General features: G+C 40.1%; 1 protein-coding gene across 1 annotated transcript; it reads left to right on the top strand.

Moving 5' to 3' along the window:
• On the top strand, window positions 1-12,237 carry ngly2 (N-glycanase 2). The gene is made up of 12 exons (XM_085423786.1): window positions 1-615; window positions 3,486-3,625; window positions 3,805-3,980; window positions 5,651-5,811; window positions 5,943-6,083; window positions 7,398-7,519; window positions 8,525-8,693; window positions 8,939-9,084; window positions 9,396-9,520; window positions 9,858-9,984; window positions 10,303-10,436; window positions 11,417-12,237. Exons 1-12 carry the CDS (start codon window positions 188-190, stop codon window positions 11,540-11,542), a joined length of 1,995 nt encoding a protein of 664 aa, XP_085279912.1. The 5' UTR covers window positions 1-187; the 3' UTR covers window positions 11,543-12,237.
• Window positions 12,238-12,666: the final 429 nt, after the last annotated feature.

Below are 12,666 nucleotides of genomic sequence, written 5' to 3'. Positions count from 1 at the left end.
GCGGCTCGGCCCGCCTCCAGCTCAAATGTTTGGATGTCATGATTAGGTGGAAGGAGGAAATCACAGGTCGTCTGGGGACAGCTAAAAAAAGACTCTGACCCTTTAAGTTTAAGTTAACTTTTGGCGAAGTGATGTCCGACCTCGGTTGTTCGTGGTGAGTTCACGGGCACTAGCTTACACCGGGAACATGGCTTTGTTGCGTTCAAAGTCTGCGCTGTTGTGGTTCCTGATTGTTGTGGCAGCTCATATCGCTGAAACAGGAGGGAGACCGAGGCGCCAGGTGTTGCTGACCGAAGGTGACAGCACGGTGAGTTTGAGATCTCGGCAACCTCCCGCAGGGCCGGAGCCCGGTGACCCGGCGGACGCGTTCAAAGTACCAACTCTGGATGGGGAGTTTTCCTTCCAGCCCGACGCTTTGAGGGGACCTCTGGTGATCCACGCCTTCACCAACAACTCAGGGTTTCTGGAGTGCCTTTGGAGCTCAGAGTCTTCGCTAAAAAGTCTCGTGGAGGAACTTCCGAATAGCACACAAGTGCTCTTCCTATCCCTGGACGACTCTGTGGTCAATGATGTTCTCTGGATGCGGGAGCAGGTGCTGCGGGCCGCCGCCCACAGGTGAGCGTGAAGGACTCATCCTCGCTGTAAGGCAGACGAATTGGGTTCCAGTGGTGATAGAAAACAGATGTTTAATAGCACTTGGCAATGCATACCTGCACTGAGTAAAACATACTCGGTGTCAATACAATTATATTAAATTAATTAATATTCTGAAGCTGTTTATGCAAAATTTTTCTGTTGTGGGTGGTGGAGTTACCTATGCTCACTTTACATACGCACAGTCTAGTTTTGAAGCACAAGGCTAAACTTCGCTTTTCTGTCAAATGTTAGATATGGACAGGGATTCAGAACATGCAACCTCCACTAGAGGCTAAAAGCTAAACGTGAAAATGGAACAGAAAAAAGGCTTAAAAGAACAGCTGTACACATCTGGAAATATTTCAGCACACCCACTTTTAAATGGAATCACAACATCACTACAGAAATGACATGCAAAGCACTGCACAGATAGTGAAGAGGATGATGGATCGGGTAATAAAACAACACAACAGAACACAAATATCAGCAGGAGCAACAAAGCAAATGTGGTGCATATTATGACTGACAAATATAAATCATTTAAAGTGCTTGAAAGTTCACTTGGGGATAAATTTCTGTCAATTTTAATATTTTTGCAGGTTGGTTAAATCTTTGGCTTCAGCAACTTGAAGTGGCAAAAGACCTACTGTGAAACACTAAGTCAGATGCAAAATTAATAATAATAATAATAATAATGGATTGGATTGAATAAGTTGTAGAACGACCTTTAGCAGTAGGAACTTTGAAGTAATGGTTCTGTGTGTGACTTTCAGCCTCTGTCCCTGTTGGGGGGTAAATGTTGGCCCACTCTTCTTCAGTTCACTGAGGCCTGTGAGCATTAAATTATGCACAGCTCTCTTAAGGTCCCTCCACAGCATTTCAGTCAGATTGAGGTCTGTACTTTGAGTGGGCGCTAATACCTGCTGATGATCATGTTCATTTGAATAGTAGAACCTGTACTTAGTATTTTCACGTGACTGCATAGAGTTGGAGTTGCTGGTTTTATTTAAAGACAGTTTGAGAGCTTCAGATGCAAAATTAATAATAATAATAATGGATTGGATTTATATAGCGCTTTTCAAGGCACCCAAAGCGCTTTACAATGCCACTATTCATTCACTCTCACATTCACACACTGGTGGAGGCAGCTACAGTTGTAGCCACAGCTGCCCTGGGGCAGGCTGACAGAAGCAAGGCTGCCATATCGTGCCATTGGCCCCTCTTGCCAACACCAGTAGGCGGTAGGGTAAAGTGTCTTGCCCAAGGACACAACGACCAGGACAGAGCGCCCAGGGATCGAACCAGCGACCTTCTGGTTACAGATGCGATTCCCAACCCCCTGAGCCACGGTCGCCCGTTAAAAATTAAACAGTTTTAACAACAAAAAACCTGCAGACTTGTGAAATGTGACTTCTTTTCTGCTCTGGTTCAAATTCCATAAAGCTTTGAGACCCACTTGTTTCCTCTCTAATGCATTCCCATCCATAAGTTAATTTTGTCTGTAAACTATAAAATTTCAGTTTATATAACTGGAAATTTACCTTTTTCTATTTGAACGTGAAACACACAGGGCCTTCCAAAAGATCATAAAATATAGATTTCATACGATGGATAATTTTAGCACTTTCATCATTTATTTCAACTCTGTGCTGTGAAACAGTTTTGACATTAAAAAGTTTCTTGGAAGATTAAATGAGCAGAGTATACTTCCTTTTTTTTTTTTTTTTTTTAAACTTGCACAGGAGGCTGATATTTTATTTTACAGTTTTCAGGAACATTAATCCTCAAAGCTGTAAAATAATCGGTTATGTGAAACAGGAACCATCTTAATAATAGTGACAACATACTGTACCAAACACAGGAAACTGCACTGGGAAAAAAGGGAAGCGCAGCAGAAGTAAAAAGTACCTAGAACTCCTTAGTCTATTGGAAAACATGATGTTTTTATTTAAATCTCAATGTTTTATTAACATGAGCAAGATCCCAAATGTCACTGCCAGAGTGACATTTATTGTATTAACCATTTTCTTGGGTTGTTTAGAGTTAACCTATGAAGGATTTTTCTTACTTTCAAATATGTGCACTTAAAATGGTGGATGCTTGCATTAAATATGGCCATCAAAAGCTTCAGACACATCTAAGTGCTTTGTGTTGGACAGTTTTTCTTGGTTCTGTATGATGTCACAGGGGATATCCCTGTCTGTGAGTTGTTTGGTACCGTGCTGCAAGAGTTGAGGCTCGAGTGTGAAATTTATGGTTTTCAAGGTTTTTATCATTATTTTGTTTATCTTTTTTATCGTTAACTCAGTTTCCCTGGGTCTTTTCCTGTGTGTTATGAATAAATCTTCTTTTTTCTTTTTTTTTGCTACCAGTACTGGTGTTATTTTGTTGTATTTATCCGCCACACCTTAAAGGCTGGTCTGTGAAAATATTGTCTGACATAAATGGTAAATGGCCTGTATTTGTTTAGCGCTTTACTAGTCCCTAAAGACCCCAAAGTGCTTTACACATTCAGTCACACACACATTCACACACTGGTGATAAACCGGTCCGTGGTGCAAAAAAGTTTGGGGACCGCTGATCTAAGACACAGAAACCACAACCACCTGATGCTCCGATCTTCTGCTTTTGAAGTGCAGCCAATCAGAAGGCATGTGACTAAAATGGCTTTTTTTTTTTTTTTTTTTTTTTTTTTTTTTTTTTTCCCCTAAGTTAGCAGATGAACTGTATGAAATAAATTGATTATTTTGAAGTCCAAGAGTTTAAACTTGGAGCTGAAAATAAGGTTTTATGGTTCTTCCTGAGTTAATATAACCATCCGTGCGCTTGCCTCTTTTACGTTTCTGCAGTAAAAAGGAGGTTCTGTCCAGGCTGCACTTCTCTCCGGTGCCCGTCTTTGCTCTGGGTAACTGGATCCCCAGAGTGCTTTACTACTGGAGCTGCATGGGACACGGCTGTGGTCTTTCCCAGGCTGCTTTCATCTCAGAGGGTAAGACAGTGCATGGAATCAGACTCTGCAACTGATTTTTCTCTTGACCTGCCTGATTTTTAGAGGAGTGAAGTCAGAAGGTTAATTTCAGGTCTGTTTATTAATAGATATTAATATTTAGAATGCAGAGGAATGTTGAGAGGAATCATTTATTTGTAATTCTTGGCTCCCCCCTGCAGAGTGGAAGATGCCTGTGATCATTAAAAGACTAGATGCCAGATATGACTGGCTCATGGCACGCTGGGGCTCAAAGTCCTATACAGTGATTGATGCTGGAGATGGGTGTGAAACCTTCCCCTCGGTGGCAGGTGCTGTGGCCTGGGTGTCTGAAGGCAACTGTTCTTTCTTCACTAAGGTCTGTTAGTGTCAAATTGAATGAATATTTTCGCTTCCAGTTTGTTGACTTCTGTGGTGACGTGCTTGAAGTTCAGTGAAATTAAATCGAACTGGGAGGATCCGGAGACTTAAAAGGCTTTTTTTTTTTTTTTTTTTTTTTCTTGACATTTAAAGCTTGACTACATAAACACATCAGATCTCAATGGAAAAAACAAACATGCTGGATATCTATACAGATGTGGGCTGGGTAATGTGTTAGGGATGAAGGTATGCTATATCATTTGATGGAAGTAAAAATGATCAACCTACAAAGGACAGAATTGAAAGGCAACTCAAAAATCAATGACAAAAATAATGAAACGATGGAGGAGAAACCACAAGTCTACATGCTGAGAGGCTGAAAACAATAATTCTTGGTTTTTATTTGACTTTTATTTCTTAATAATTTGGGAACTTTTGGCTGGTGAGGCCAACACTTCCTGGTCTCCGGTGTAGCTGATGGACATCAAAGCTGTACACTGACCCCCCACGTGGGCGACCGTGGCTCAGGGGGTTGGGAAGCATATCTGTAACTGGAAGGTCGCCAATTCGATCCCCGGGCTCTCTGTCCTGGTCGTTGTGTCCTTGGGCAAGACACTTTACCCTACCGCCTACTGGTGTTGGCAAGAGGGGCCGATGGCGCGATATGGCAGCCTCGCTTCTGTCAGTCTGCCCCAGGGCAGCTGTGGCTACAACTGTAGCTGCCTCCACCAGTGTGTGAATGTGAGAGTGAATGAATAGTGGCATTGTAAAGCGCTTTGGGTGCCTTGAAAAGCGCTATATAAATCCAATCCATTATTATTATTATTATTATTATTATTATCATTATTATCATCTGTTTGAATGAGGAGAAAAATATATAAACGTCATGATTTAAAAAAACAAAAACTAAATCATTGGCAGACTGTACTGATAGTTTTGGGTTTGCATTTCAGCAAATCCAATCCCTCATTTGCTCTCTACACAGACTGTTTACCCACATGTAGTCAAAGCCTGCTCAAACATGATTGGCCAATAGCACTCGGACCACTAGTGGAACCAGAAAGCTTCCAGTATCAAAAGTTTTGCCCCTTGCTGACAGATTCATAGGCAGATATGTCTTTATTGAGATTATTAAAGTTTTAAATTTAGATATATTTTTTAAAACCTTTATTGGAGACTTTTCCCCCAAAAGACATGCACCCGTGAGCCACTGTGCTGCAGATTGCTCAACTTATCAATGGGGATTTGTTTTTCACAGCATATATCAAAGTGTGGGATGGACACTGTGGATAGTTGGTTTTATGAAGTCTGCTGATGGTTCTCAGTCAAATCACTCTTCCCCTTGTTATATGACTCTAAGGAGTTAGGCACAGAGAAATCAGGAAGCTAAGACCACAGACATTTCTGGTGAAAAATAAAAATGTTCCATTTGTTTAATGTTGTTGTTTTTTTTTTTGTTTGTTTTTTTTCTTCTTCAAATCTATGTGACACAAACCTTTACCATAAATGTCAAGTTCAGCAGTTTTCAGCATTGTAGCCTCAAATTCTTCCCTGTTTCCTTTCTTTTATAGACCAAACTATGAATGCATTAATTACATAAGCATAGACATTAATTATTAATATTGAGGTCTGTAACAGTTTCATCCTCTCTGATTTGTTTTCCTTCAGGTTCAGAGCATGGCCAAGTCCAATGCCTCCGGTGTCCTCGTCTATACCCTCCCTGGAAATCCACTCCAGGATATGAACTGTGTTGGGGATGAGTGTTTCTCGCTGCTCAGCATCCCAGCTGCCATGGTGCATCAGGACCCTGCGGTCGCTCAGACGCTCCGGTAAGATCGGCTCACCTGCAGGATTAAAAGCCTCCTGATGTTGATGCTTCACATTCACGTACAAGGACTAACTGTTCTTCTAAAAGGTCACAGTAATGGTTTTTGTTTTGATGTTCCGATTTGTTGTTCAGGTTTGGAAAGCTGGTCAATGTGTCGTTCCAGAACACCCCGTCCCCAAATTTCTTCATCAGCATTGACAAACAGGGGTTGCTGGCTGAGATGGGCTGGTTCCTCTACCCCACGTTCAGCTTTGTTAACTGGCAGGCCCAGTGGTAAGTACATGAAGGTTACTGGAAGATTACGGTTTATAATGTAACAAGAGGACACTAGAAGCTTTATTCCAGTGTTTTAACTGGAATTTAACTGATTATTAGATTTCACAGATGGAATCTGAATCCAACTTTTTTTGTTTTAATTGAGTAGCACTTTGATTTTAGGATTAATATACATATGATCAATACCAGGCCTTCTTCAGAGACGGTTATAATAGAAGTTCCACTGAGTAATTTATTTTATGCCTTTTTTCTGTCTCAAGTTTCTAGTCTTTAGTTCTAATAACAATAAGAGGTTAGTTATGTAGAATGAAAAACCTACATGCTAATTGAAGTTTTGATCAATTTCTTTAGAACTGCAAGATGGAACATTTGGTCTTGTAGCTTTCTTCTTCCTTGTGTTGAATGCAGCCACTTTACGTCGGCTGCTTTGGTTACATTGGTTATATTGTCCCACAGGGGGAAATCAGTTTAGCAGCAATAAGAATAAACAAAACAATGATAAAAAGCCACAAGACATGCCATTAAGTAAACGGGTTGCAGTAGGGATAAAAGCAACCTGGATTGTTTTGGTCTTCCTTGCAGGTACTCCAAAACGATGGCCAGAGGGCAACAAGTCAATTGTTACAACCATAAAGCGAGCCTTCCTCAGCACATGCTCGTTATACATGGCCAAAAGCCTGTCTTGCCAACGCTCTGAGATTTTGCTGGCAGTTTTTACCAAAAGTCCTAAAACTATTCTTGTTCTTCAGAGTCATGTTACCAAACCAAGCAGCAATACAGAGAGAAATAACAGATTCAATAAAACTTCTGTAAATCAAGGAGAACATTTCAGATGAGACATTAAAAGATCTAATCATCTTTAAGAAGAGCAGTCTTTGCTGAACTTTTTTGGTAGTGGCATCAGCATGAGGCTCAAAACACAGTTTGAGGTCAAGAACAACCCCTAAATACTTGTAACTCTCCACAATCTCAATATCAGCAGCTGTAATGATGGTAGGTGATGAGCTATAAGAAGACTTCCTAAAATCAATGCCCATGGCCTTTCTCACCCCCCACAAAAGACAGGACATGTGACACCTCTAAAGGATGAAACTTATATGCAGTAAATTTTTATGTTGTTTTGTATTTTTTTTTTTTTTTTGTATTTTTTTTTTTTTTAAACTGCTGTATCTTATGCATAATGAACCTCAAAATAGATATTTTGGTTATGGCATTTGATGTAGTTTGTAGTCACCAGTACAAGCTCTCCATGGATGCACTGTTTTGTTTTGGTTTTTTGTCATTAATCAGTTACTTTTGCTTCGTCTCCAGGTTTGATTTCTTTGCTGATCTGCAGACTAAACTCCAGAATCCTGCAAAAGTTGTTTCTGTCTTTGATAAAGTCCAAATGCAAGGGGACAAAGGAGCCGTGGCCACAGTCGACCTGTCTATAGGTAAGTTTATCAAAACAACTGTTAATTACATAATCAGGTTAATTGTGATAGAAAAGTTGTTCATATAATGCTGCTGTAATAGACTGATTTTTATCTGTGAAAGCATTACGCTTTAATCAGATTCATGTGACAGAAAAGAAATATCAGATATTGTTAAAATAAAACTGATCATTTTGCGGCTAAAAGACCATCTGGATCCGGTCTTTTATCAGTTCCCAGAGTCAGAACCAGACACGGAGAAGCTGCATTCAGCTTTTATGCTCCTTATATCTGGAACAAACTCCCAGAAAGCCTCAGATCAGCTGAAACACTCAGTTTATTTAAATCCAGGTTGAAGACTCACCTGTTCTCAGCTGCATTTGAATAAAGCACCAAATCCACACTTTAAGCTTAAATTTCAAAACTTACATTTAACTACTGATTTTATCTACTGTTCTGATTTTATCTGTTTTGATTATATATAGTGTTTTGTTTGTTTGTTTGTTTGTTAATTAGTTAGTTAGTTTATTTGCTTGTTTTAATCAATTTTAAATCATGCTTTTTATTTGTTCTTGTTTCTAATGTCTCTGTAAAGCACTTTGAATCACCTTGTTGTTGAATTGTGCTATACAAATAAACTTGCCTTGCCTTGCCTTGCCTATCATGACTCTTTACACCCCAAACGAATGTTGGATATTCATCTTAACTTCAAATATGAACATTTTTCATTGTCCTGGTGGCAGGGACTGGGAGCAGCCCCTCTGTGGGCTTCTCAACTCTGGAGTTTCAAATGATTTTTTTTTTTTAAATTTTATTTATTTTAATTTTTTCTTTTTAAAGAGCAGTTTTTGGCATCTTGACTGCAAAAATTATATACACAGAGTGACTTAACATCCTACTGGAATAGGTGAATGGTCGACTCTCGGCAGCAGGAACATTGACATATAAGAAAGATGGAAAATGTATGATTTTTCTTTTTTTTTCTTTTTTTTTTTTAATTTTTTTAAAAAAGTACTTTGTCCACAGACTTGTTGGACTTTGACATGTTGGAGCTTGATGCATCGCTGTCATGTCCGGGCAAGAGAGACTCGTCATGCGCTCAGTGGGATCACACTGTGCAGCTTTTTGTCTGCTGCGACCGCACGAGTCCGTACTGCAACATGGAGCTGGGTCGATGGATCACTGCCTTCCGCAGGTACAAAGCTCGTGGGAAGCACTGATAGCACAGCTATGACCGTCAGTCTGCCCCAGGGCAGCTGTGGCTACAGCTGTAGTTTGCCTCCACCAGTGTGTGAATGTGAGAGTGAATGAATAGTGGAATTGTAAAGCGCTTTGAGGGCCCCGAAAAGCGCTATATAAATGCAACCTATTATTATTATTGTCATTATTATTATCATTATTATTAGTTTGTGCAATATGATTTTTGTCTTATTTTACCAGAGGTATCGGGCGCTGGCTGACGGATGTGTCCCCTCTGATCCCCCTGCTGGACAGCAATAAATGCACCTTCACTATGAAGACCGTGCCTTGGGCGATGCCTTGGATTGTTTCCCTCAATCTGAGGTTCAGTGGCACCAATCAGACAGGTGAATAACACAGATGATGCAATCAAACTGCAGCAGGAAGCTTGTTACATTTTACAAACATGTCATGAGTGTGTGTGTGCGCTGAGCACAAATTGGCACTACTGAGGAAATCTTTCTCATGCAAACAAACCAGGATATGATCTTAAAATGTATGTTTAAACCACTTGGATGCTAAAGCATATTCAAAATATATCATTAATAATCAATTAAACGCATAAAAAAATCAGGATTATTAAAGCTCCATAATTTGTAAATCTAGAGGAAGATGTTGCGTCAGATTTTTTTTTGTTTGGTTTTTTTCTCTGTCACAGGAAACTTTGTGGAGAGCTTTCATCCCTTTAAAGTGATGTCACTGTACGATGGAGGAACCTTTGACAAAAATTACAACAAGAGGTACCAGCCAATCAAATTCACTGTCCCAGCGTCCACCAAAAAGGTATCGGATATGATGTTAACTACAAAATGTCAAAGCCTGTTTCTAAAAGATGGACGTAACTTCCAGCTGCATTCTTTGCAATGGCCACCAGGGGTCAGGCTGGATAGAAGTTTATGGAGAAAATAACCCTACTGCTAACTTAATTTATGAGCTAAACAGTTATTCAAGAAAAACGCCATGAAGTCGATGGTGAAAACGCAGCTTAAGGCTTCAATGTAATATATCTTCAGAGTCCTTAAGGTTGAAGTCACGATGGCTACGTCCATCTTTTACATACAGTCTTTGCTAGTTTTCAGCTGTCTGTGGAGGATCACATTGGCTGCATGTCTGTTTTCAGGTGGAGCTGTACGCTGTCATCACAGGACACGGCAGCGACGAGAACGGCTGCGGAGAATTTTGTGTCACCTCCCACCATTTCGTGATCAACGCTGCTTATAACAACACCCACCTATTTGATTCTGCAGGTGAGGAAAAGATGCTTTCTGCATGACTGCTAAAGATTTTAGATGTTATAGTTGTCAGTGGTCTGAGTCCTCAGGACAAGTTTAATTTTGTCCTGCCATCCAAATTTAAAAATACTAGATCGATACTCTATCCACAAAAATGAATTTGAAATCCTCAAACTTTACATTTCTTTTTAATTTTAAAAATATTCTGCTGATGAACTAACCTACAAATGTACCTGAGGATTGTTTATCAAGGTGCTTGTTAAAGCCTTAAAAATAAACTGGTCGGTGCAAATTGGAAATCAAACGCTTTTAATGTCATGTTGGGACCATTAGGAACGGCTCTGGGCTGTGCAATGCGCGTCAAAGAGGGCGCTGTACCGAACGAACACGGCACATGGCTGTACGGCCGTGGAGGCTGGTGTGATGGACTACAGGTGAATCCGTGGAGGGTTGACGTCACCAAACAGGTTGGTTCTTCTCCACCAAGTTTCTCATTTCATCCCTTAAATATTTATGAAATGCCAGACTTAAAGCTCCTCTTAATATGAAACCCACAACAAAACCGTCCTAAAATGTTATTCAGCCACAGTAAGCAGACTACTGGCAATCGAGCCATGCTTTATAGCTTTTTAACACAACAGAACTGTTGCCTTAAAAAAGTTTGAGAATTTCATGTTTCTTAAGGACAGATGTGGCAATAATAGATCTTATACGCTTTTGCGTGAGCTTTCTAGTGGTGTCCACAATAACAAAGAGAAATCAAAACTGTCTAAAAGCTGGAGAGTCTTCAAAACGGATGCACAGCTGCACTAGGCTGAATATTCTGTTATGCTCATTTCCAGCTCAATGTTGACATTACTGGCCTCTGATAGAGAAGCTTTGCATGACTGACAGTTCAAAATAATCCTAGTCTTATTCTTGGCCTTGATGCAGTCCCTCTGTCTGAAATCGTTCTAGCTCTCGTCTCCATTCCTTTTAGCTGACTGTCTTCTGATTGGCTTCCACGTGTTGACAGAAGAATTGAATCCAGATGGGTGGGGCCCATGAACATATAAGGGATATCCCCTTTATGACATCAAACAGACTCAAGAGTAGGAAAAAAGTAAAAGTACAATCAGTTTGCTGTAAGAAGGACACAATGTGAAATCTGCCAGTGGGAATTCATCACTGCGTCGCTTACACACTTACACAGTGCTTTCTCTAAGGGCTTCTCTTCTTCAGTAGTTTTATAAGAACCTCAAATTGAAGTCATGCTGAGGAGAAGCACTTGATTTGAAGTTGTACCCATTAGAATAAAGGAGCACTTTATTATTCTCGAGTGAGTTATTGACCCCAAAGACTCCTGATCTAATCGAGTAAATCCTGACTAGTCTCTGAGACTGAACCTCACGTCATTTCATTAGACTGGTTTTATTAACACTGTGCGGCTCTCTTCCTGTCCCGACAGCTCAACATGAGCAGGTCTGAATCCAACACTGTCGTCTACTTTGGCTTGTTCAACGGACGGGATCCAAACCCAGCGCAGCAGCCAGGATACATCATCATGACCTCTTCCCTCGTCTTCTACAAGTGATCCCGCTCTTTTTAAAAACTCTCCTGTGAATTTCGATCTGAATGAATGTACAGTCAGTTTAACGATTAAAATGTTTTTTAAAAATTTTTTCCACCGCTTTTGTTCACTGATTCCTTTGCTTTTTCTCCCATTTAATTAACTTTAGCACGATACGGTTCTGACGGCAGCAGTGATGCAAAATAATACCTGCCACCCTCGCCCAGCAAAACCAGCCATTTACATTTCTCTGGAGACGTTACCCCAAAGTCAACAAGAAGACGCCTTACAGCTAAATGGGCACTCCATATGATTTTTTTTTTTTTTTTTTTGTCTCAAGCTGAAGATGCATTGTTCTGAGAGCAGCCTCTCCTCCGTAATTACATGTAATCATGTCCAATTTGAAACTTTGGCTTGAAGCAAGTGTCTCGCGCTGAGTCATCTTCCAATTGTGCTTCTTATGGGAGGTGAATCCTCTCAACTTCAGCAACAGAACATCTGCTTCTTGTCGGTGTTTTTGTTATTTTCGTTTTGGATCTTGTTTAGCAAGATCTGGGGAAATTGTCGGCAGAGTAATTAGCTGCTGCAGCTCAGAGCTTAATGAGTCCCTCTTTAACGGGTGGGTACGGTCAAATGTTTGGAAGGTAAAACGGTTTTAATATACTTGGTTCTCTATGTTACACACAATAGATTTAAAATTAAACAAATGTCACAAAAGACTCAAGTGTAATTAGATTTTATTAAAATTTATTATTTTTAAAACTTCATGAAGGAAGTCTGACACACATGCTGCTTTGGCCACTCCTCGCTTTTTTAATTTATCACTTGCATTATTTCATTATGATTACTTTACTACTTGTGCATTCATGGCTTCAGCTTACAAGTGGAAATTTCAAACAAAGAATCGCCCAGAGATGAGTTTAATTTATGAGGTATACCCACACCTGTGTCGTCAGTTATCTTTGATCCCATGAAAATGGGCTGATTTTAAGAAAGGTTCCAGTTCCCCAGCACTTAAGTCTCTTTGTTTAACATCTAAAGCTAAATAATCTAAAAATACACCAAGCATTTTTTAGAAGCATTATTTGTTTGTATTTGGAGGGGGGGGGGGGGAAAAAATCATGTCTATTCAGCACAAACCTTAAACT

The sequence above is a fragment of the Rhamphochromis longiceps genome, linkage group LG11 (assembly GCF_057381845.1).
Source record: "Rhamphochromis longiceps isolate RC_006_pf linkage group LG11, R_longiceps_female_GT1.1, whole genome shotgun sequence".
Classification (NCBI taxonomy): Eukaryota; Metazoa; Chordata; class Actinopteri; order Cichliformes; family Cichlidae; genus Rhamphochromis; species Rhamphochromis longiceps.
This window is presented reverse-complemented; position numbering and strand designations above follow the sequence as displayed.